General features: G+C 43.3%; 1 protein-coding gene across 2 annotated transcripts; it reads left to right on the top strand.

Annotated features, from left to right (window-relative positions):
• Positions 1 to 1725: 1725 nt before the first annotated feature.
• Positions 1726 to 24214, top strand: LOC309342206 (cytochrome P450 2J6-like). Of its 2 annotated transcripts, XM_081862594.1 has the most exons (9): positions 1727 to 2353; positions 8589 to 8751; positions 10502 to 10651; positions 11609 to 11769; positions 12295 to 12468; positions 17568 to 17709; positions 20712 to 20899; positions 21882 to 22023; positions 23877 to 24214. In XM_081862594.1, exons 1-9 carry the CDS (start codon positions 2183 to 2185, stop codon positions 24074 to 24076), a joined length of 1491 nt encoding a protein of 496 aa, XP_081718720.1. In that variant the 5' UTR covers positions 1727 to 2182; the 3' UTR covers positions 24077 to 24214. The 2 variants fall into 2 exon arrangements, with proteins under 2 accessions (XP_081718721.1, XP_081718720.1); XM_081862595.1 differs by lacking the exon at positions 8589 to 8751 and having other exon boundaries at positions 1726 to 2353.
• The last annotated feature ends 588 nt before the right edge of the window (positions 24215 to 24802 follow it).

The following is a 24802-nucleotide window of genomic DNA, read 5'->3' as shown; positions in this document are numbered from 1 at the left end:
ATGCACGCCTCAGGGGACGAACTGTATCCTGAAATTACCCCCACAACACTGGAGCACCCGGAACCCGCACCTGAAGAGGGGGAGGGGGAAGGGGGAGCTTCGAGGGGGGGATGGATGTCAGGGGTTCAGAAGGAGAGACACAGGAGGGGGAGCAAATGGAGAGTGAGGAGGAGGAGTACGAGGGGGGAGCAGGCAGTGACAGTGGAAAGAGTTATTCCACAAGCCTCTCCAGCGAATCGGAGGACTCACAGAAGGGAGCGCCGGTGGCCAGGGCGAGGGGGGTTCCAGGGGGGAAGCCCCAGGAGGAAGGGGCCAGCGGGGAGTCCCTGAGCAGCAGTTGGAAATCAGGACCAGCTTCCCCACCAGAGCGCAGTGGGGAGGGGGAGTCCCAGGAATCGGGACCAGTGCTCTCACCACCAGCGGGAAGAGAGGAGTCAGGTTTGGTCACGCCCACATCAGGAAGCGGGGAAACGGTCAGGAGGAAGGTTACCGGCTGGGCGCGCGCGCCAAGTTCAAATGTACAGGCGAGCGGCACAGCAGGGAGCCCGGGTAGGGAGCCAGGTCCTAAAGCCCGCCGGAAGGAAGGGGAAGACCAAGGGGGGTCAGCGTCAGAAGAGTCCAGGAAGGAGGAGACCCCAGAGGGCAGAAAGACCCAGCGAAGGAAAGAACAGCGTAGGAGGTGGAGCCGGGCGAGGATCTTAAACTGGTGTGGGAGGAGCAGTGAGTCAGAGGGGACTTAGCCGGTCTAGCGTCGAGACGTGGGTCTGCGCGCCCAGAGCCTTGAAATGGAAACTAAACTTCAATAAAGACTTTGTATATTATATCCACCGGGCGTTGGTCCTCTGTGAGCTGGGATCTAGAGGCAGACCTGACAAATAATAATAATAATAATAATAATAATAATAATAATAATTAAAAGGAAGAATTTTCTGGTGCCAAGAGCTGTTCGACAGTAGAAAAGTCTTCCTCAGAAGGTGGTAGACTCTGCTTCCTTGGATTTTAAAGCAGAAGTTAGATGGTCATCTGTCACGGATGCTTTGTTTGAGATTCTGCATTACAGGGGGGTCCTTTCCAGCTCTACAATTTTATGATTCTATTGCTCTCATTCTGCCTGCTTCTAGCCCAGCTCACACAACTAAGCTGTGGCTTTCATCTTTCTTACTACCAGCCATGTGAGGGAGGGGCCCATTCATTTGCCCTCTGGCTCAGAGCAGCGTCCTTTGACAGACTAACAACCACACTTGGTGGTAACTATGACCATTCTCTCACAAAGGAATTTGCCTGGACAATTCAACAATGGAATCCTCCAATAGATTTTAACCTTTGCTGGATCCAGGACCACAGGGATTAGAAGGGACTCAGGCATTATGCAGACTAAACCCCACAAACTGACAACAATTATAGTCAATGTGTATATAAGGCTCAGATGAATTTCCTGTTTGTCAAAAGACGAACCTATCCAGACATGTAAGCCTACTCAGAAATGTAAAAGCTGACATGAGTTTTTACTTCTTTTTAACTCATTGTTGAAAAGGCAACAACAAAGCGGCTGGACTGCCCTTGAGTCCCTGGAGCAAATGAAACAGAGTCGGGAGGATCCCAGTCTAGGGTGAGGTTTGTTTCAGACTCGATGTTGTGAAAGCCCCAAGCTGTGGTGGTGAGGAGTTCCTGGAATGGGAGGTGCTGTGGGACTATTGTGTATGCGGTGGGACAGGGAGATATTCCAGGCAGGGGAGCCTTGATGCCAGTGCAATGGTTCTCTCCATGTCTGAGTGCAAATGAGGGTGTCATTGCTACAAGGAGGCACTGGCAGCGTTGGTATGGAAGCTGCTCCCCCCGCCTTGTAGTTCTGGGCTGGATAAGGGTAGGGCATTGGCTTGGCATATTTATGCCTGCTGGGTAACTGGTGTGCAGGATTACTTTGATCAAACAGGCTTTTCAACTATTTGGTTAAAATGTTATCAGGCTTAACTATCTTGATAGCAAACTATCACTAATTGAAGGTGCTGCAATGAAATCTTGTCGCTTGCATCTTTGGCTGGGGAGTATATAACATGCTGTTGATGGAGAAACAGCCGCATTTGGCAGCCGTCTCAAAAGGAAGCAACAAACCACAGGAGAAATCACAGTTAACTGACAGCTGTACGAGGAGGATACAAAGACAGAAAGAAGAAGCAAAGAAATGGCAGGGATCTGGGAACTTTTTATTGTTCTGTCCGTGAGTCTTCTGATTCTGCACTTCCTGAAACAGGTCTGGTCACGAAGACACTACCCTCCTGGTCCTCTTTCACTTCCTATCATTGGTGGTCTCTGGCGGATCGGGATCATGACTACTCAAGAAACGCTCATTCAGGTACCTTTTCCTAATAATTAATCAGCCGGGTAAGAAGCTTAGCAAGAAGAACGGCAAATTATTTTCTTCCTATGGAACTGGGGATAAAAGTGTTTTGTTGGCAAAACCTTGTTTCTACATTAATCAATCCAGGGATTTTGGCTTGCTAACGATTCCACCCAATATTCTCTCCTTCTTGTTGACTTCTCCACCAAAAGTAATTTCAAAACCAAATCCTTTGAGGAGTGGTTGAAAGAATTGCGAAAGTTTAGCCTGGAGAAGAGAAGATTAAGGGTGCGGCATGACAAAAGTCTTCAAATAACTGAATGGCTATTATCCAGAAGATGGAGCAGACTTGTTCTCTGTTGCTCAAGAGGGAAGGACTAGAACGGATGAATAGAAATGGCAAGAAAGTAGATTGTGACAAAAGGCTTAAGAGAAACTTCAGAATTGTAAGAGCTGTTGAGTAATAGAACTGACTTCCTTAGGAGGTAGCGAGCTTTATGGTCTTATGCTAGGGATACTGTAGTAGTCAGTGCTATTTTTCTAGAAAAAGAGGAGCACTCCATGAGCTTCTCCTGTGTTCTTTTAGAATGGCAATGGTGCCCACCTTAGAGGTGTCAGAGCTCAGCTCCTGTGAACTGGTGTGTGGGAAGCCCTGGTAGTAGTTGTAGCCTGGATTGCAGATCCTGTGCTGAGCAAATGTTAGAGCAGATCAGACACGTAAAACCGGTTGTCTGCAATTAATAGGCAGATCGTCGGGTAGTTCCTTATCAATCACGGTCGATCTGCATCCCCCGCCCCTGTCAGTATTTTCCTCCGCCTCTGGCTGAAATCCCAAGGAATGCCTCCTGTCTTAGTGTTTCATTATGCATCATGATGTAGCCCCCTAAAAAAAGCAACTCTTGCAACTCCCCCTAAAAAAAGCTCAACAACCCCGGCAACTCTCCCCCCCCAAAAAAAATAAAGAATCTCAACAACTCTGGCAACTCTCCCCTAAAAGAAAGTTCATCAACTTTTGGCAATTCTCCCTAAAAATAGTTCAACGATTTTGGGCAATTCTACGCCCACCCCACCCCCTGCTTCCAGTTAGCCACCACCTTCCACCCACCCACCCCATACATGCTCCTGCTCCCTCCAATAACAATGGGTAGATCACTGCCAGTTTTTTTTATACTGGGAGTAGTCTCTTGGGAGTTGGACGTGCCTGGAGTAGATTATCTTCAAGGCTCTCGCATGCCCTTCTGGCTTGCACTCTTTATAAATACTTGAGGAATGAGATTATCACCCCTCTTTTATTGTCCATTCCGGGTCACCCAACCACTGCCACTGTGTCCAAGATGAGCAGGTGACAGCAAAGGTTGCAAGGTTTTTAGCTGGGGCAATCAGAATAAGATCCACTATTTGATTATTGATTCAAAACCCTAAAATGTATTTTATATAATTACTTTTATTTCTATCTGTGTGGTGGTTGCTCATGAGTAACCAGGCAGGACTCCGACGTGTCTTTTGCAGGTTTTATCGTGCAAACTATTTACAGTACAGATACACAAAGTTCATGTCCGTCTTAGTCACTTGCAGAATCCGGGAGAGGCCCCTTCCGGCTTCCCCCCCAACATAAGAAGTTCGGCACCCCAAGCCTCCGCCTCCCCTCCTTGCATTTCACCCCTCTTTGCAAGGTGGGCGACGGAAGTGGCGTCCTGGCCAGCCTGGCTAGGTGAGGCACTGGGGCTCTTAGCAGCATCCTCAAGCCCTTCCTTCGCTTGGCTGGCCCCTTCCCTCTCTTCTCCACTGGAGGTGTGGCTTTTCCCACCGCTGGAAGAGGAACTGCTCCTCAGGATTTTCGGGGGCTCCCTGTATCCCAACGGCCCCCTTGCCTCCCTCCCCTGTTCCAATGGCAGTCCCCTGACACTATTCTTTCCATATTGTATTGTTGTTTTATTGCTATGGCTGATGGCTGACACAAATAAAGATTCATTCATTCAAGCCTCTTTGCAATTCCATCACATGATGTTGTCTCCTATTGTACTAAAGTCTCACTTGTGATTTAATTTGGCACCTTCTAACAAGCATCCTGCTTCTTGGGGAAAAGTCTCAAGCAATATGTGTCACATTGATGGAACAGGTTCTTCTGCATATGGTTACTTTTTGCCAACTGCTTTGAGGGTTTTTGACGATTAAGCTGTGTATACATTTTATAAAACTAAATGACTGTAAGAAAAAAACCTCAAAGCAGTTTACAAAAATATAAAACAGAAAAATGAAGAATCATTCACAACCCTGCTTTAAAACATACAAAAATTAAAAGATAAAAAAAAATTTAAAATCTTTGAGTTGGGGCATTGTTTAGCTGGTTTTGGTTTTGCTAGTATTGCTCCAATTGTCTAAAATGATTTAACTGTTTTTAACTGTTCTTAACTTGTATGTTTTTAAATTTGGTGGTTTTGTGGGATGTGCCTGGGAAGAGAGGGTTGTCCCAGCATGTCACCAGCCCAACACATGTGGCAGGTTATACTCTGGACCTTGTTTACTCAACTGGGCAGGAAGGGGGTGATCTGAAAGTGGGAAATATTGAAATCAGCCCCTTGTCATAGTCAGATCACCTCCTGCTGAGATTTAGGCTTTCACCTTTTCCCTTGTGTGGATGGCCTGCCCTTGGAGGCTGATGCATCCAATGGGTTTCTAGACAGCTTTGGGGGATTTTCTGACTGATTTGACTGGTGCTCCTGACAAAGCCCTGGTCAGCCTCTGGAACATACAAGTGGCTCAGGCCACTGACACAGTCGCTCCCTCTGAAGGAACAGGCATGCGGCTTAGGGGTACTTCTGAATCCTTTGCTGTCACTTGAGGCTCAGGTGGCCTCAGTGGCACAGAGTGCCTTTCATCAGTTTTGACTGGCAGCCCAGCTGCACCCCTATCTGGAACAAAGTTATAAACGCAAACAAAAAAGCGGGGTCCCCAGCCAGTTTAGCCCTCTGAGGCTCAAGGCAAATATACCCAGCTGCCTCCCTTCCTCTGCATGGGTCTGGACTGAAGTGGCCAGTTTTCTGAAGTGCCAAACCAGGATCCGAACAGTTTTGTGGTCAGTGCACACCTCTACTAGTACACACACACAAGGGTTTCAACTGCAAAATGATGTTGAAAATGAAATATCCAATGGAGATCTAACTTGCAATCTTCCCAATTAATGACCAGTTAATAACCTGTTCCCCATAACTTCTGGTAGTGCTGATTTGGCATTTGGTTGCTGATTTGGCATTTCCCACGTAATCTAACAGATTATGCAAAATTGTCTCAGAAGACCTTCTCAGTAGTGGCACCCACCCTGTGGAACACCTTCCTGTCAGATGTAAGACAAATAAACAACTATTTGACTTTTAGAAGACATCTGAAGGCAGCTCTGTTCAGTGAAGTTTTTAATGGCTGATGTTTTGTTATATTTTTAATACTTTGTTGGGAGCCACCTAGAGTAGTGACTCAGTCAGATAGGTGGCATATGAATAATACATTGTTGTTGTTGTTGTTGTTGTTGTTACTACTATTGTAAACCTGGATTCTCATTAAGGAAGAAACTATATTGAAAACAATACGGCTTACCAAATGTTGTGGCCATTTACTTATGAAACACAATTCCACGCATAACTGCATTCTAATTGTAAGATGGAGATGTTGAAAGCAAAAGACCCAGTTCACAATCCATAAGTAGCTAAACATGCCCAAGTAAACATGTCTGGGGCTGTGTTATGCCAGAGGCGAAGCTAGCTGCTCTGGGACCCGGATCGGCTCACGGGGGCAGGGCTAGCCACCCACGGGGGTGCGCCGGTGCGCATTTCAGGGGGTTGCACCGGTGGTGGGAGTGTCCCGGTTGGTGCCGCCCATGGCGAGGTCAACCCCCTAGGGACGGCACCGCTCCCACCTTTCTCTGCTACTATGTTATGCTCGCTCCACTTCTCCCAACAATGAGGATTCCCAGGGGTACACTGCTTATCAGGATCCAGTTTCTTTATGCCAGAGACTTATGTCATTTTGTAATATATGCATAGGTGTAAACAGTCAAATCCACTGATCCCATGCCAGATTTCCATCTAAATGTTGTTAGCTTACAGAGTGCAATGTCTGCTCTCTTCCTGTGCCTTTGGTCACACCCACACTAAATAATCCTTCCTCCCAAAGAATCCTGGGAACTTTTGAGAGTGCTGGAAATTATAGTTGTGGTTGACGCCCGCAAAAAGACAGGTGTTAGCTTTGGGCATTGACTCTACACTAGCATGTTAACGTTTGTATGAATGGGATTGCAGGATCATGAATGAACCATTGTGGAATAATTTTTGTGTTTTGTGTGATTTTGTGAACAGTTTCCATAGCATAGTAGACCCAGTAGGTGATAATGTGGTGGTGTTTTAGCACAGACCAACTGATACAGTTGCACTTACATTGACAGTACCAGGAACATTTTCATAACCTTAACAATACGTAACACTGCATTTATCCAGAAAGATACGCTTAAAGAAGAAACATATACTTATAGACTGAAACAAAACATACGTATAGGAGAAACTTATATATTGAAACAACATACATTTGATACATTTTCAAAGAAGATTACATAGAATCAGTATTGAGAAGTAGTATTGAGATAGGTGTTTTCCTGAAATATCACAATGGTGTGCAGCTTTATTAATACAGTGGTGCCTCGCAAGACGAAATTAATTCGTTCCGCGAGTCTCTTCGTCTTGCGGTTTTTTCGTCTTGCAAAGCACGGCTATTAGCGGATTAGCGCTATTAGCGGCTTAGCAGCTATTAGCGGCTTAGCGGCTTAGCGGCTATTAGCGGCTTAGCAGCTTAGAAAAAGGGGGGGAGGAAAAGAACTCGCAAGACATTTCGTCTTGCGAAGCAAGCCCATAGGGAAATTCGTCTTTCGAAGCACCTCAAAAGACGGAAAACTCTTTCGTCTAGCGAGTTTTTCATCTTGCGAGGCATTCGTCTTGCGGGGCACCACTGTACAAGAAATCATTTCTCTTTTTTTTATATATAAGTTATTTATTGAAGTTTTCAAAAATAATACATTGTAAAACAAAAGGAAAAAAACAACAAAGATACAAGAATCCAAAAACAAATAAAAGAAAAACACATAAAATTTCCATTACTTATTTTCTCTTAACTTATTTTCCAGACCTCCTCATACCTCCCTTTCTTGTATTCCATTTCCAGTTGTTAATTCCGCAAATTCTCCCCATTAGTTTTTACTTATTTCTAAACCTTATTTTTCATATCTCTTAAGCATTACAGCTGGAAACCACTTAATTTCTGTCCAACATCATTCTAACATTCATTAATTTTGCAATATTTCTGTAAATAGTCTTTAAATTTCTTCCAATCTTCTTCCGCCGACTCTTTTCCCTGGTCTCGGATTCTGCCGGTCATTTCTGCCAGTCCCATATAGTCCATCATCTTCATCTGCCATTCTTCCAGAGTGGGTAGATCTTGTGTCTTCCAAAGTAATCATTTCTCATAACAAGAGCTATGTGGAGAGTTCCTGGGATTCTTTAAATGTAGAGAGTGGGGGGTGAGCTAGAAAATGTAGTCTACTATTCTACACTCCCAATATCTTACCCCTTTTCCACAGGCTAGTGGATGGTAATCAGGACAAGACATTTTCCCCAATAATCTCATAGCTTTCTTAAACTATTAACTTACTGTATTTACTCAAGCCTAATGCACCATCGAATCTAAGGTGCACCTTATTTTTTGCAGTGGTAATTTGGCCAAAAAGGGTGAGCATTAGATTCGAGTAAATAAGGTAGTTTCCCAAACAAAGGGTGTGGGGGGCAGCTCTGCCTATCAAGGAACATTTGCGATCATTCTGGTCCCATTAACCATCTCCTAGCTAAACTCCCAATTTCACTAATGGACTGTTTGTCACTTAATGCACTGTTTTTCTGGTTGTGAAGAACCTTGTCAATATCCCCACACACACACACACACACCTGTACTGTTCTAATTCTATGCAAGAGCAAGGCAGGCAGGGACAGGAAGGGGGTGTTTTCTTCAAATGGGTGTTTGGAAGATGGAATGACCCAGAAGAACAAAGGGAAGGTGATAAGGCAAGCAATAGGAATCTGACAGGAACAGAAAACTAGAGGAAAGCTGTGCACAGCCAGAAGCTGGAGTGATGAGGAAGGCTGTAGTCAATGCATTAACTTGAATTGATCTGCTTGGTTTGAATGTGATATTTCTCTTTTGTTCCAAATGGCAGATAGCAAAGCAATATGGAAATGTGTACTGTATATGGGGAGCATATGTACCAGCAGTAGTACTATCTGGATACCAAGCAGTGAAAGAAGGCCTTACAAACCATTTCGATGACCTGTTCGACCGACCAGTAACCCCATTCCTGAAAACTGCACTTAAAAAGAAGGGTAAGTTTTTGTGAAGAGTGATGGGTTTGAAAGACCTTTTCTCCAGAGAGATCACCAAGCAAAAGAGAATAATGCTCTGAATGTTTCCATCATCTGGAGTTTTCTCCAGCACATGAGCTCTTGAAAGTAGCCATTGCACCACATTTGTCAGCAATGTCTTTAGGCACTGAGATTACCACATCATCCTTAGTTTATATAGTCTCTTACATAAAAGCCAGAAGTCTACAAAAGTGATGCAAATGTGGAAGACACAGATTATCAGGAGGTGCTCAAAGAGGAAGTTTTGCTTGCTTGAAAGGAAGAAGTGACTGATAAGGAGCAGAGTAATTGAATGTACATGATTCTGGGGGGAAACCTAAAAGAATCCAGAGTAGGTGGTTGTAAGGAGGATAAACGAAGGTAGTGTGGGACTTGTAACTTAAGTTATCCTTTGGGAAATGACTGTGGAACACTGAGTTCTTGAACCTGGCAAAGCCCTATAGTAAAATCTGCATACATCCTGAACAGTGTTGATCTGCCTGTTTGCCAACTTGGCAAGCCATCAAAGAAAACTGATGACGTTTGGGCCAAGTTGCCTCAAAATGTCAGCCAAAAGGTGCAGCTAGGAGCCTTGAGCTGAGTGACATCCATGTGCTCCTAAAACATGTTGCTCCTGGTACTTTTGGATAGAATCTATGGATGATAGGTCAAGTCCAGCTTGAAAACATGTTGATGGAGAAACACCTGTTGCCTTCAGTGGCCATGGCATGGGCTGCTAATTTAGAACAGAGGCACAAGATGTGCACAGGTCATCCCACTGAGGGCTCTCTCTCTCTCTCTCTAGAACATATAAGGTTGTAGTCAATATTAGGCATACTCAGAGTAGACCCACTGAAATAAATGGGTGTGATGAACTTGGGTCTATTAATTTTAATGGGTCTGCTCTGAGAAACTGGATACAGCCAGTGTTTTTTTCCCCTGGAAAATTGCCAAGGTTGCAGGTTCGATCCTCAAGATCCCTTCCAACTCTACAGCTCTATGATTCTGTGATGTCCATGAACAAGTGAAGGCAGTGGCCCAAGCAAACTGGAGTTAGTAGGCCCAGGGTCTTGGATGGCAGGCCAAGAGAACCAAGGTGCAGATGCAGGGCCACATTAACAACAACAACAACAACAACAACAATATTTCTACCCCAGCCATGTGGCTGGGTTTCCCCAGCCACTCTGGGTGGTTTCCAGCAAAAGATTAAAAATACATTAAAACAAAAAAATACATGTAGACTATACAAATTGCTTCAGAGAAGCCTTTGAGCAACTGGTAGAGCTTTCTTGTCAAGATGGGTGTCCCACCCACTGAGTGCTGCATCTGGACAGCTGTAAGGCTGCACCTCAGCAATAATAATAATAAGAAGAAGAATAAGAATAATAAGAATAATGCATTTATTATTAATACTCCGGCCATCTTGTTGCAGTCCCAGCCCACATAAAGCCCACATAAAGCATGTTTAGTTGCTGGCCTCACCTTAGTGTTGCTGGACCTGTCCCCAATGAGCATACATCAGGGGTAGGTCAGATGTCAATTACATATGTAGCAGTCCTTGTCAGTACAAACAGGAGGCCCAGAGTTCTGCTCAGCCCTGTCAGTGAGCAGCCCTCCAGTTCCTGCTAGGCAGCCGGCAGGGGTTAGGGGGACATGAGAGAGCAATGCCAGACAAAACACTTCTTTGTAACACTGAAAGTAATATTTTCTCATTGATTCTTGATTCTCTTAGGCATGGTATTTTCAAATGGTCACATCTGGAAGCAGCACAGACGTTTTGGTGTGGTTACTATGCGGAAGCTGGGGCTGGGGAAGAAAGGCATGGAGCACCAAATAGAAGAGGAGGCCATTGAGCTTGTGAAGATCTTTGCGCAGGCAAAGGGTATGTGATACTGGATAATGACACTGGATAATGGTGATGGATTTTGTAAGAATCAAGCTTGATACCAAGCTCTGCCCTGTTTGCATGTTTATGAATGTTTGCGAGGTGATCAGCAATATTTAGCAGTACAGAATTTTTTTCCAGCAGACAAAAAATAGCAAACCAAATGACAACTTTTCAAAACAAAATAAAAAAAATTCCTTCCAGTAGCACCTTAAAGACCAACTAAGTTAGTTCTAGGTATGAGCTTTCGTGTGCATGCACACTTCTTCAGAAGGTGTTCTTCAGAAGGACAAATTTTCAAACATCCATTAATTCTACAACTCAGCTCCTTGTCAGCTCTGAATTGTTTTATTGAGGTGCTATGGGTGGCCATTAACATTCAGTGGAATTATTGGGGTGGGGGGTTGGTAGCTTCCCTTTTTCTTTCAGTAGCTGCTATCAGCTAGAAGGGAGAGAACAATAGATGGGAAGTTAAGGTGATGTTTGTAGGGGGAAAACTAAGTCTAAGCAAAACTGGTGTGTGCTATCACTAGTGGGGAGGGGAACAAGATGTGGGAGAATCAGCTGAGGAAGGTTAAAGGGAAGGAGGAAACTGAGCAGCTACTATTAAGCTCCAGGTATGGTGGTGAGAAAGGGCTTTCAAAGACTCAGCAACAACCACCTCCAAGTCTTGCCAGCAGAGTCCCATGCACATTTACTCAAAAGTAAGTTCAATTAGCCTTATTTCCAGATAAATTTGCACAGTATTGCACCCCAAGCACATTTTGGATAAGAGGCTAGCTGTTTCTTTTTTTCTTTTTTCTTTTTCTTTTTGCAAAATGCAAGAGCAAGCTGAGTTAATTAGCATTTTACAAGCTTCGTACAAAATGAGTTCATGCAAGGGCATTTCAAGAAAAAGAAAATGTGTGAATTAATGCAAGCCTCATTAATATCTGTAAATAACTTCATTTTCAGGACAGCCACTTGATCCATCACTGCCCATCACAAATGCAGTTTCCAATTTAATATGTGTTTTGGCTTTTGGGTACCGATTTTCCCTCGAAGACGAAAAGTTCCAAAAAATGATGGAAGGTGTTGATTTTTGCTTAAAACATGGAGGTTCCATAATTCATTGTGTGAGTATTTTCCCCCCCTGATGGGTGTCAGAGAGGCCTTCACCACCATAAGTATTCACAGAACTATTCTGGCACTACTCTTAGAGTAGTATGTCATAAAGGGATTCAAAGCAGACTTGCTAAGCACTGGACTAATAACCTCAACTCACACACTAGAAAAACACGCCTAAATAAGGATAGTAGTGTGTATTAAGGGAGGTAGAAGTTGGTAGTTGCAGAAGCCTACTAAATAAGATTAACCTATTGATATGTTTGCCTTGGACTTCATCAGATTTTGGAATGTGGACCTAGGTAGGCAGAAAAAAAAATTCCCTGGCCCATTTTAGAGAGTTTGGCTTAGGACAATGGAGTGTTTTAATCTGTGCTCACTATCACACAAGTGTACCTACTTCTCAGGGTTGTTTTGAAAATAAAGTGGGTGAGGGAGATATATCACACTGAATCCCTTGGAGAAAATGTGAGATTAAAATGTATTGCTAGACCAAATCATGAGAGTGACAGGTTTTGTTTTCTTCTTCCGTGCAGCTGTATGAACTCTTCCCGTGGTTGATGAAACATCTCCCAGGACCTCACAATAAGGCATTTTCTTCCATAGAGCTAGTGCATTCATTTGCAAAGGAAGAGGTAGAAAGGCATAGAAAGCAGCAAAAGGATGAGCCTCAGGATTTCATTGATTTCTATCTACTTCAAATTGAGAAAGTAAGTATCCAATAATAGCTCAAGACACTTTAGTGTATGAAACGAAGCAAACTCAGGTGGATTTAGCAGAAGTCCAACACCTGGAACCATCTTGCTGCACCATTTAGACACACATTCCTGGTCTCATCTATGAATTCTGAAGGCAGAATCAGAATTCAAAATGACCTTAACAGATTGAAAAACTGGACCCAAATTTGTTAGTTTCTGTTCTTATCACTGTGCAGCTGCGTGGAGTCACAGGACTCTGTTTACATTCCAGAGACCTTGCAGTCTCTTTTTTTTAATAATAATAATATTTATTACTTTCCCAATTTAAACACTACAAAAAAAGAACAATACAATACAACACAAAAACACCACACAACACCAACACATTTAAACTAACAAAACCAAACAACAACAACAACAACAACAAAACAAAACAATTTAATACACATCAAATAATTTCAATATCTTATCTTTCATTCACTTATTTCCGCGACCTCCTCACACCTCCCTTTTTGTATTTCACTTCTGTTAACTGTTTCAGCAATTCCTTTCCATCTTTCTCTGTTTTCTATCCTATAATTATCTTAACACATTCTAACCTTATTTTTCCCTTTAATACTCTATTAATCTATTTATACTTAATTCCTTATAACATTTCTACTAAAGCCATATAACTTCATTCCAACATTTTCCTAGCATTCATTCATTTTACAGTATTTCCGTAAATAATCTTTAAACTTTTTCCAGTCTTCTTCCACCGACTCTTCTCCCTGGTCTCGGATTCTGCCAGTCATTTCCGCCAGTTCCATGTAGTCCATCAACTTCATCTGCCATTCTTCCCGGGTGGGTAAATCTTGTGTCTTCCAATACTTCGCGATAAGTATTCTTGCTGCTGTTGTTGCATACATAAAAAAATGTTCTATCCTTCTTTAGCACCAATTGGCCGACCATGCCCAGGAGAAAAGCCTCTAATTTCTTCAGGAAGGTATATTTAAATAGCTTTTTCATTTCGTTATAAATCATCTCCCAGAATGTCTTAATCCTTGGGCATGTCCACCAAAGGTGAAAGAATGTACCTTCAATCTCATTACATTTCCAACATTTATTATCGGGCAGATGGTAAATTTTTGCAAGCTTGACTGGTGTCATGTACCACCTGTAAATCATTTTCATTAAGTTTTCTCTTAGGGCATTACATGCCGTAAATTTCATACCTGTGGTCCATAACTGTTCCCAGTCAGCCATCATTATATTATGTCCAACATCTTGTGCCCATTTAATCATAACTGATTTCACCATTTCATCCTGAGTGTTCCATTTCAACAGCAAGTTATACATTCTTGACAAATTCTTGATATTTGAGTCTAACAATTCTGTTTCCAATTTTGATTTTTCCACCTGGAAGCCAACTTTTTTGTCCAAATTGAATGCCTCCATTATTTGGTAATAATGGAGCCAGTCTCGCACTTTATTTTTCAATTTCTCAAAACTCTGCAATTTTATTCTGTCTCCATCTTGTTCCAAAATTTCCCAATATTTCGGCCATTTGGCCTCCATATTGAGTTTTTTCTGTGCCTTCGCTTCCATTGGTGACAACCATCTTGGGGTTTTCCTTTCTAACAAATCCTTATATCTTATCCAAACATTAAACAATGCTTTCCTAACAATATGATTTTTAAAAGCTTTATGTGCTTTTACCTTATCATACCACAAATATGCATGCCAGCCAAATACATTATTGAAACCTTCTAAATCCAACACGTCAGTGTTTTCAAGAAGCAGCCATTCTTTCAGCCAGCAAAAAGCAGCTGATTCATAATAAAGTTTAAGGTCTGGCAGGGCAAATCCACCTCTTTCTTTAGTATCAGTTAATATCTTAAATTTTATTTGAGGCTTCTTGCCCTGCCAAACAAATCTGGAAATATCTTTCTGCCACTTCTTGAAGCAATCCATCTTATCCAAAATTTGCAATGTTTGAAACAAAAACAACATCCTTGGCAACACATTCATTTTTATCACAGCAATTCGGCCTAACAATGATAACTTCAAATTTGTCCATGTTTCTAAATCCTTTTTCACTTCAGTCCAACATTTTTCATAATTATCCTTAAATAAATTCACATTTTTAGCAGTCATGTTAACCCCTAAATATTTCACTTTCTTAACCAATGTTAGTCCTGTCACCTCCTGAAACTTCTCTCTCTCATTCACAGTTAAGTTTTTCTCTATAAGGACTCTCCTCCCTGAAAGAGAGAGGAGTGGTTGTGGGCGGGAGCCCGAGCACCGCTCCTAGCAGGGGGCGTTTGCCCCCTGCCTCCAGCTCACCTGGCTGGCGCTCACGCCCCCCCCCCCCCCGGTGGCCATCCAACCAGGTGCCACGGAGGGGGAGTGTCCAGCAGCCTTTTGCTGCAGCGCCAGCCTCTCCCCGGCCTCATTCCTCGTCGTCGTCCTGTGCGAGTCATTCTCTCTCTCATTCTCTCTCTCATTCACAGTTAAGTTTTTCTCTATAACCTTAGTTTTCATCTTGTTCAACTTAAAACCTGCTACCTGTCCGAATTCTTGAATCAGTTCCAATACCCTTTTAGTACTGGATTCTGGCTCCTGTAAAGTCAGTACTAAGTCATCAGCAAATGCTTTCAGTTTGTACTGTTTAGCTCCCACTTGTATACCTTTAACCTCTTGGTCCTTTCTAATCATATTTAACAATACCTCAAGGACCGATATGAAGAGCAATGGAGAAACTGGGCAACCTTGTTGTGTCCCTTTCTCAATCCTAAACTCTTCTGTCACTACATTGTTCACAATTAATTCTGCCTTTTGTTCTGAGTAAATTACACCTTTACCATTTTCAAAACCTTGACCTACCCTCATCCCCTGTAGATTCTTCTTCATAAAACTCCAAGAGATGTTGTCAAAGGCTTTCTCTGCGTCCACAAATATCAAAACTGCCTTAGTATTGATATTCACTTGTAATTTTTCTAGGATATTAATTATATTCCTTGTGTTATCAGACAAGTGTCTGCCCGGGAGAAAGCCCGCTTGGTCTTTATGAATTTCTTCTACTAACACCTTTTTTAATCTTTTAGCCAAAATATCTGCAAAAATTTTGCAATCCACATTAAGCAGCGATATGGGGCGGTAATTCTTAAGCTGTGTCTTTTCAGTCTCTGTTTTCAGTATAAGTGTAATGTAAGCTTCCTTCCACGACTCTGGTGCCTTTCTCCCTTCCAATATTTCATTGCAGAGTTCCTTCAATGGTTGTATTAACCATTCTTTCAGAGATCTGTAATATCTTGAAGTCAAACCATCTGGTCCTGGAGATTTACCTCACTGCATGTTCTGGATGGCCCCTTCCACCTCCTGATCCATTATTTTATAATTCAACATTAGTTGTTTTTCCTGAGAGATTTTGTGTAGTCCATTTATTTTCAAAAATCGATCAAATCGACCTTGCAGTCTCACGGGGAAGGGAGACGGGATGTGACGTTAGTGGTTTCCTGTTTCCTTTGTTCCTTTGTTCAGTTGCTCTCTGCTTTCATAGAGAGAGATGTCTTTTCTGTTCTGAGTAGTTTAGAAATAAAACTCTTTACAATGTAGCCAAACCTCTCCTCTCTTTCCTGTCCTGGGAACCCTGCTGGATAGAATGTGCTTGAGGCCTTATCAAAGGCTCAGGTCATTAAACACGTCGGAGGCGATTTCAAAGGCTCGGCTCGGAGGAAGATGAGGCCCTATCGGCTTGGCCGAGCGGAGTTCCGACAAAATTAACAAAGTGAATTTTAATAGGGACAAATGTAAGGTTCTGTGTGCTGTGTGATCATGATTATGAAGCCCAGCTCCCATACTTCTGATGACTAGTGGCTATTCCATGCATGATTTTGTCCTACAACAATGGAAAAAGATATGTTACATGCCACCACAATCTCCACAGCAGTGCGAGAGTCCAGGGGTCTGGGACTTTACCCAGGGTCTGTGCATCCTTTGGAAATGTGGCACAGTGGAGACGGTGGTATCTTTATGATATATGGTTTACACATATATACAACCTGAGCCTGCCTTGGAGAGGTTCAGAGCATTCACACCCTAAGAAGGCCTTGCTTCTCCCATAGATACAGTTCTGGATTCAAACAGAAATCAAACATGCTCCAAAACATCACTCTGCCCCCCTCTATAGCTTGCTGACTACCCAAGATTTTCCTCCCTCACATATCAGGCAAACTGCAGTCCTAAAAACTACCAGCAGCCTTTTGTCTTACTAACTAAAACCAGGGCCTAGGGAGAGGCTTTACCCATTTGAATTTCTGGCAGTGATTCTCCTAATGATCTCTCTACTTTTTCTTCAGTTCACAACTCACAACAGGCTTTGTTCCCCTAATGACCCACTATCACAAGGCAGGGGTTCAATGCATAGCACAGTTTAACCCCCAAATTGTGATTAATTCTAACTTTTATTGGACCCAGGAATTTAGGATGTCTTGCACCCCACAAACTCATATCAGATCTATCTATCTATCTATCTATCTATCTATCTATCTATCTATCTATCATTTATATGCTGCCATGTAACATTATGTTCTTGGGGGAGAACTTAAAAGCAAGTCCTATCAAAATGAAAGATCCCCCCATCCCCACCCTTCACCCCATCACCTCTCATGCTGTGGGTGCTTCCCCAATCAGTTTGATTCCATTTTGGGGGTAGGAGAAGACTGGCTGATGTATGTTTTTTGGACAACTGAGCTGCAGAGCTATTCAGAAGTGTAGGAAGTCCCAGATCTGCTTTGAGAAACGTTGTTAGTGGGGTGATTTGATTTGGAAACATGATAACTTTTCCCAGATCACCCCAGTTCACCTTGTAATTCTGGGTTTTCTTTTTATTACCTCTTATGGTACATGTCTTCAGAAGAAAAGATCATTTCCTGTACCTTTTACACTGTAATGCTGTTTAAGATTACTACTCCAATCCATGACTCTGTACAGATATCTCCCAGCACACTCAGCTGTAAAACATATTATTAGGTGTTGCGATAGGAAGACACGCCCCCCCCCAGGTCATATAGATTTTGTGTGGCCTGTAATTAATTCCAACATTTCACCTTTTCCATTATCGTCAATAGAGCAAGGATGACCCCAACTCTACCTTTGATGAAGACAACCTGGCAGAGTGTGTTCTTGACCTCTTTATCGCAGGGACAGAGACGACTGCTGCTACTCTGCAATGGGGACTGCTGCTCATGGTGTCTTATCCAGATGTTCAAGGTGAGGGAGAACTTTGCAATGGAAGCAAGCACCTCCCTGGATCCCTGTAGGGAAGAGCTTAGATTTATTTGCTTTTTTAGTAGCAGGTTGTGATTCTTCCAAGGTTTCATAATGGGTGGATGACAAATATTCATTCATATCTAACAATCAACTAAAATGTACCGTATTTTTTGCTCTATTGGACACAGTTTTTCCCCTCCAAAAATTGAGGGGAAATGTGTGTGCGTCCTATGGAGAGAGGCTGCATGGGGCTATGGCTTCTTTAGCCCTGCGCAGCGTCTCCCGGCAAGGAGAGGCTGCACGGGGCTAAAGGGGAAGCCAAAACAGTGAGCGGGATCCATCCCGCTCGCTGCCTTGCCTTCTTCCATAGCTGCGCGCAACCCCTCTGGCAAGGAGAGGCTACACGGGGCTATGGATTCTTTAGCCCTGCCGAGCGTCTCCCGGCAAGGAGAGGCTGCATGGGGCTAAAGGGGAAGCCAAAGCAGCGAGCGGGATCCATCCCGCTCGCTGCCTTGCCTTCTTCCATAGCTGCGCGCAACCCCTCTGGCAGGGAGAGGTTGTGTGCAGCCTGTACGCTGCTCTTTGGGGCTGGGGGGGGGGAATATTTTTTTCCTTGATTTCCCCCCCCCAAAAAAAACTGGGTGCGCCCTATGGTCTGATGCGCCCTATGGTGTGAAAAATATGATATATATATATATGTATTTTTAATCCCACACAAAACACTTCAGGCCTAATAACCTATCTTTGAAGTTTAAAAGTGGGACATGTTCCAAGGAAAAATTTTATGGCTGTTTTGGAAAGGCTCAGTGAACTGAACTGAAAATGTTTGATCTATATCTGATATGCAAATGTAGTTTCTCCTACACTTGGCCGTACATTAGAAGCGATCATCAAAGGCATTCTCAACTGCAACAGCTTGGTACGTTAAAATCAAATGGATAGAAGTTCAGTCTCCCCCTGGGCATCTAGCACTTTGAGGTATTTCTGCCTACTCCTCATTTATTTATGTGTTTATTTATTTATTTTATAACCCATCACTGACTGAACCAGTCCATACTTCACCCGTCATACCAATTTCCACTGAATGAATCAATTTGGGAAGCCGGAGTGGGAAAAGGTGAGCCAGATGGATTTGGCAAAAATGGTGCTTGTTGTGTGTCAAGTAAGCTATGTGGGTATATAATATGTATATTTAGCTGGCTGTAGATTAATACTACCTATTAGAATACAGTGATACCTCAGGTTACATATGCTTCAGGTTACATACGCTTCAGGTTACAGACTCCTCTAACCCAGAAATAGTGCTTCAGGTTAAGAACTTTGCTTCAGGATGAGAACAGAAATTGTACTCTTGCGGCACAGCGGCAGCAGGAGGCCCCATTAGCTAAAGTAGTGCTTCAGGTTAAGAATAGTTTCAGGTTAAGTACGGACCTCCGGAACGAATTAAGTACTTAACCCGAGGTACCACTGTATATGGGAACAGAGATTCTATTCTGACTTGTCAACTGTACTAGATTCGTCTGCTGGGATAATCTTATTGCTTCTATGCAGAATGCTCAAAAAGGTGCTAAAATGCGCCACCACTTGGATAATGAACAACTCTCAGAGGAAATACACAGAGAAGGGCTTCATGTGGCAAACTTAGAGCGTGAGTAGGTTTTATGGAGAAAGGCAGCCCCCAATGTACTGGGGTCCTGAGCCAAAGAAGTCTTGGTCTGTGTTCTAATGTCGGCTATTATCAACAATGTAATTTTGTCAATATCTCCCCCCCCCCCCCAGTTCATCGGAGGGCTCACAGCTGCCACTCTGCCCTTTTTCCATTCTTGAGCCTCATAAGGGAAAAGGAGGGGAGTTCTATGATCAAGATGGGGAAAGCACAGAGCTCTCACCACTGCCATTTTACCTTTTTACATGGAAAAAGGAAATAGCTGCTAAGGATAGGCCTCAGTCCTGCTGTTAGGCTGTTAGCCATCCTTTTCCCCTTTCCTGCCCTGTCTCTCTGAGGCACTGAGAGGAAAAGGCAGGCCAGAGTGACCAGGCTGCTGCTGGTTACATTCCTGAGGTAAAAAAAATATGAGGAGAGGCCCCAGGGGACTCTGTGGGGCACCTTCACTCCTCCTTTAGTATCTGTGGGCTCTAGTTGTGGCCAAATGCCATTTTGCTGCTGCGGCAAGCTGCTTAATCCCTGCTACTCCTGCCACCTCCTTGGGGTTCTTTACATGGCGTCCCAAGATGGCAGCCGCAGGAGGGTTGGTTGGCCCTCAGTCCGACTCAGGAGCGTCATCGCCAGCTCTCCTCCTCTGCAACGCGCTTGTGCCTGCTTTGCAGATTTCACCACAGAAGCATTCGCTGCAGCAGAAGGCCTTGGGGCATGGCTGAGCAGGGCACGGTGTGGGTCGCCACAGTGGCCAAGCAACCACTTTGCCCTACTCCTGGCCAGGAAGAAGACAGGGGGGAATGGGCAGCCATATAATTGTGCCAACTAGCCCCTTTTGTTTCCATGCCCTGGCTGCAATCCTGACTGACAGCAGCTCTCCAGGGTTTCAGAGAAGGAACACTCCCAGCCATTGATGTAGCCAGGATTTTTGTTAGTGGGGGCAGGCCTTTTGTTAGGAGGGGGCAGAACCTCAATTAGCTATTTATTTTTATTTATTTTTATTGCTATAGGGGGGGCATCTGCCCCTACCTGGTCCCCCTCCCTGGCCCCCCTTGGCTATGCCCATGCTCCCATCCCTGACTGGAGATACTAGGAACTGAAGCTGGCACCTTCTGCATACAAAGCAGATGTTCTACCTGAGAGCAATAGACCTTTTCCACATGCACCTGCATTTACTTAATTGTTAACTTCTTATTTTCAGGATGCTGCCAGCATATATCAATGAGCTTCACTTAATATATCAGGGTCTTTTCATCCCACCCTACACAGCTTGATTGTCAGAAGTTTCTCAGATTTAAACCAGGGTATTTTAAAATAAAGCTTCATTTCCCACTTTTTCCTGCAGATAAAGTCTACAAGGAGATGGAAGATGTTTTTGGTTCCTCCCTTCCCATATGTTATGAAGATCGAAAGAAACTGCCTTACACCAATGCGGTGATGCATGAAATTTTGCGTGCAAAATATCCCTTATTAGTTGGGATTCCCAGACGAAGTGCAAAGGATATGAAGATGCGTGGTTTTCACATTCCAAAGGTAGGAAACATCTGTATGTTTTGAGAGAAAAGAGCATCTGATGGTGACACTTTGAATTAAGCATCCACATGTGTAATGCAGAGTCTGAGGAACTAGGGAAAGAAACCCTGAAGGTTAATAAACTGTTACGATATTTCCAGTTACAGATAGGTAGCCGTGTTGGTCTGCCATAGTCAGAACAAAATAAAAAAATTCCTTCCAGTAGCACCTTAAAGACCAACTAAGTTAGTTCTTGGTATGAGCTTTCGTGTGCATGCACACTTCTTCAGACACACTGAAACAGAAGTCACCAGACCCTTCTATATAGTGAGAAGGTGGGGAGGGGTATTACTCAGAAGGGTGGTGGGGTTGGGTGATTGGCAGATAGCTGTGATGAGCCTGTTGACGACTCTTAACGACTGCAATAGGTCTTACAGGAAAAAGCAAGGGGTGAGAAGGTGAAAAATGGCTTTGTCATGTATAATGAGATAAGAATCCAATGTCTTTGTTCAGACCAGGTCTCTCCATGGTTTTAAGTTTGGTAATAAGTTGCAATTCAACAACTGTTCTTGTTGATCTTGTTGACATTTGTTTCAGTGTATCTGAAGAAGTGTGCATGCACATGAAAGCTCATACCAAGAACTAACTTAGTTGGTCTTTAAGGTGCTACTGGAAGGAATTTTTTTATTTTGTTCTGTTATGATATTTATAAGCCAGAGACTGATTGTGTAAGCAATGTGGGATGAAGCCCAGATACTTAAGACATAACCAACTTTATCAAGATTAATAACTTCCCTTCACTATATGATGACTTCAGAATCCAGTTTAATTATCTTTTTCAACTGAGTCCTCGTTGATATCACTGTGTTGCCTGGGGACAATGACGATACAGTCTTCCCATAAATCTACTTCGTGTGCCAGCCTGCCAGCTCCTAGTTTTTCAAAACCATTCTGAAGTGTGCTGGTCCGGATGCATTCTGAGCCAACTGTTTCTTCTTTTTAGGGGACATTTGTTATTACAGATCTGAATTCTGTTCTTGTTGATCCCACACGATGGGAAACACCTGAAGAGTTCAACCCACACCACTTTTTGGACAAGGATGGAAATTTCAGGTCTAGAGAAGAATATCTCCCATTTGGAGCAGGTATGCACAGAAATAATTTACAGTTATATTTAGTAGCTTGCTTCAAAGAAACTGATGGTCAAATGTGTGTGAACAAATAAAAATGTGCAGGCACCATTCTAACTAGTTGCTTTGTGGGTAATGAATCTGCTCCCACTTTTCACTGTTTTTAGCTAAAGACTACTAGAGGGCCAGTGTACCTGCAGGAGCATCTCCACCCCTATCATTCAGCCCGGACACTGAGATCCAGCGCCAAGGGCCTTCTGGCGGTTCCCTCACTGTGAGAAGTGAGGTTACAGGGAACCAGGCAGAGGGCCTTCTCGGTGGTGGCGCCCACCCTGTGGAACACCCTCCCATCGGATGTCAATGAAAAAAACCACTATCTGACTTAGCAGACATCTGAAGGCAGCTATGTATTGGGAAGCTTTTAATGTTTTATGTTTTATTTTGTTTTTAGTGTTCTGTTGAGAGCTGCCCAGAGTGGCTGGGGAAACGCAGCCAGATGGGCAGGGTATAAATATTATTATTATTAATAAAAATAATTAAATCTAGACAAACACACACAGAGTGGGATAGGCACCAGACAAAAACATTCCTCTTTACCCAGGCCTTTGGCCACTATAATGTATGGCCTGTTAAATGTGGATGAGGGGAACTGATGTTATGATTATTTTATCATTTTGCTGTATATTATTTTGTTGTGTGTTGCGGTTTTTATCATGCTGCATAAATTATGTTCTTAATGTTATACACCAGTTTGGGATCTTAGGATAAAAGGTGGTATATAAATTGAATCTTGTTGTTGTTGTTTGATTAAAAAGTGAGAGGACCATGGAAGGATCACATATGGTTTAAAAATCAGGCTGGGGTCACAGTGCTGAGAGTGTGGGGATTTAACACTTTTCTTCCATGTCACTTTTCCAATGTGAATTCCCCTTCAAAACACTTTTTATGCCTTAGAGCAGGGATAGCCCTCCAGATGTTGGACTACAGTGCCCATCATCCATGACTCTTGGCTATGCTGCCTAGAGCTGGATAGTTCAAGAACCAGATGGAACCACATTGACTATCCCTCCCATGGAGCAACTGTCATCTCTTGAAGAGAAATTCAGTTTGGGGAAATGGTTTAGAAGTAAAGGGGTTAAATCCTCAGCTCCACCAGCCACACAGCTGCAGTAAGAATTGGGGCATTTGGTTCCTGTGCTTGGTTTTTTTATTTATTGGCAAAACAATATAGAAAAAAGAATGGATCAGTTAGAAACCGTAGCTCTGCTGTAAATTGCATGCACTTCCATGTACAGAATATTTTTCTCTGCATGGCTACTGCAGGAGCTGAGCCCAGAACAAATAGCTGCTCCAGCCTCTTTCTCTCTTTCCATCTCTTCATTTCTTCTTTCTGTTGTAGCTTCTGTTACCTCCATCACTGTTGGACTTGGTAGCTGCCACTATTAGCCACCAGGTGTCAGCTCTGAGATTCACACACAGGCAATGTGTGATTAAATGCACTTTGATTTATTCCTTCTCTTATGTCCTTCTGGCAGTAGTTAGACCTGCTTTCCCAAAGTACTACATATAGTGATGCAACCATGACCTTTGCTCCATATCCAAATTCTCACTCTGCTTTCAAGCTTAGTCTTCCTTTGGGAACTGCAGCCACTCAAGGTCAGCTTCCAGTATTTCCTGGAGCAAAGCCAGGACCCTCAGGATGTCAGCCCAGAGGATTAAAGGGAGGTACTTTGGGAGTAGCTGTTTTCCAGCTTTTTGTTGTTGCTGTTGTTATGGCTAAAACTACTGGCTGAGCAAACCAGGTGAACTGGAGAATACATGGAGTTGGTTGTGTCTCACTTGCTGCTTCCCCCTTCTTTCTTCTGCAGGGGCTCGAGCCTGTGTGGGAGAGCAGATGGCCAAGATGGAGATATTCCTCTTCCTAACCACCCTGTTGAGGGCATTCCGCTTCCAGCTGCCAGAAGGAGTGAAAGAACTCAATAAAAAGCCTGTTTTGGGGCTGACATTGCACCCCCACCCTCACAAACTCTGTGCTATTCCCCGCTGCAGTGCATCAGGAAGCATATAAAAATAATTACCGTGGTTTATTTATTTATTGCCATAAATTTCTCCATTATTATTATTTTCCACTTTGACTGACATTCTGTCCTTGGCTTTCTCAGTTCTACTATCATTGGACCAATTAAAATATCCCTCATTTGTTGCAGGGGCAGAGTTTGGTAATCTCTGATAATATGGCGTTCAGAGCTAGGCCAAAATTTGGCACCCCCAAACAGATCTTCTCAATGATGTGTCTTCTCAATTTTGTGCCCCCTCGGCTCAGTGCCCTGTGGAAGGGAACCTCCCACATTATTTTTATTTAAAATAATAAACCCCAATAACCCCCCTCCGACAAGCTCATTTAAAAGGTCATAGAATGTTTAATCAGCCAAAGGCCTGGTTATAGAGATATTTTTTTCACCTGGTGCCTAAAGGTGTATAATTAATGTGCCAGCCAAACCTTCCTGGGGAAAATATTCCACAAACAGGGAGCCACTGCAGAAAGGTCTGTTCTCATGCTGCTGCACACTGGACTTGTATTGATTTGTATTTGAATTGGTATTGCTATTTGGTATTGGCAGTCACGAAATTAAAAGACACCTGCTTCTTGGGAGAAATGCGATAATAAACCTAGACAGCATCTTAAAAAGCAGAGACATCACCTTGCTGACAAAGGTCCATATAGTTAAAGCTATGGTTTTCCCAGTAGTGATGTATGGAAGTGAGAACTGGACCATAAAGAAGGCTGATAGCC

The sequence above is a fragment of the Podarcis erhardii genome (assembly GCF_964252035.2).
Source record: "Podarcis erhardii genome assembly, chromosome: 5".
In the NCBI taxonomy this organism is placed as follows: domain Eukaryota; kingdom Metazoa; phylum Chordata; class Lepidosauria; order Squamata; family Lacertidae; genus Podarcis; species Podarcis erhardii.
The sequence above is the reverse complement of the archived record's forward strand: the minus strand, read 5'-3'. Positions and strand labels throughout refer to the sequence as shown.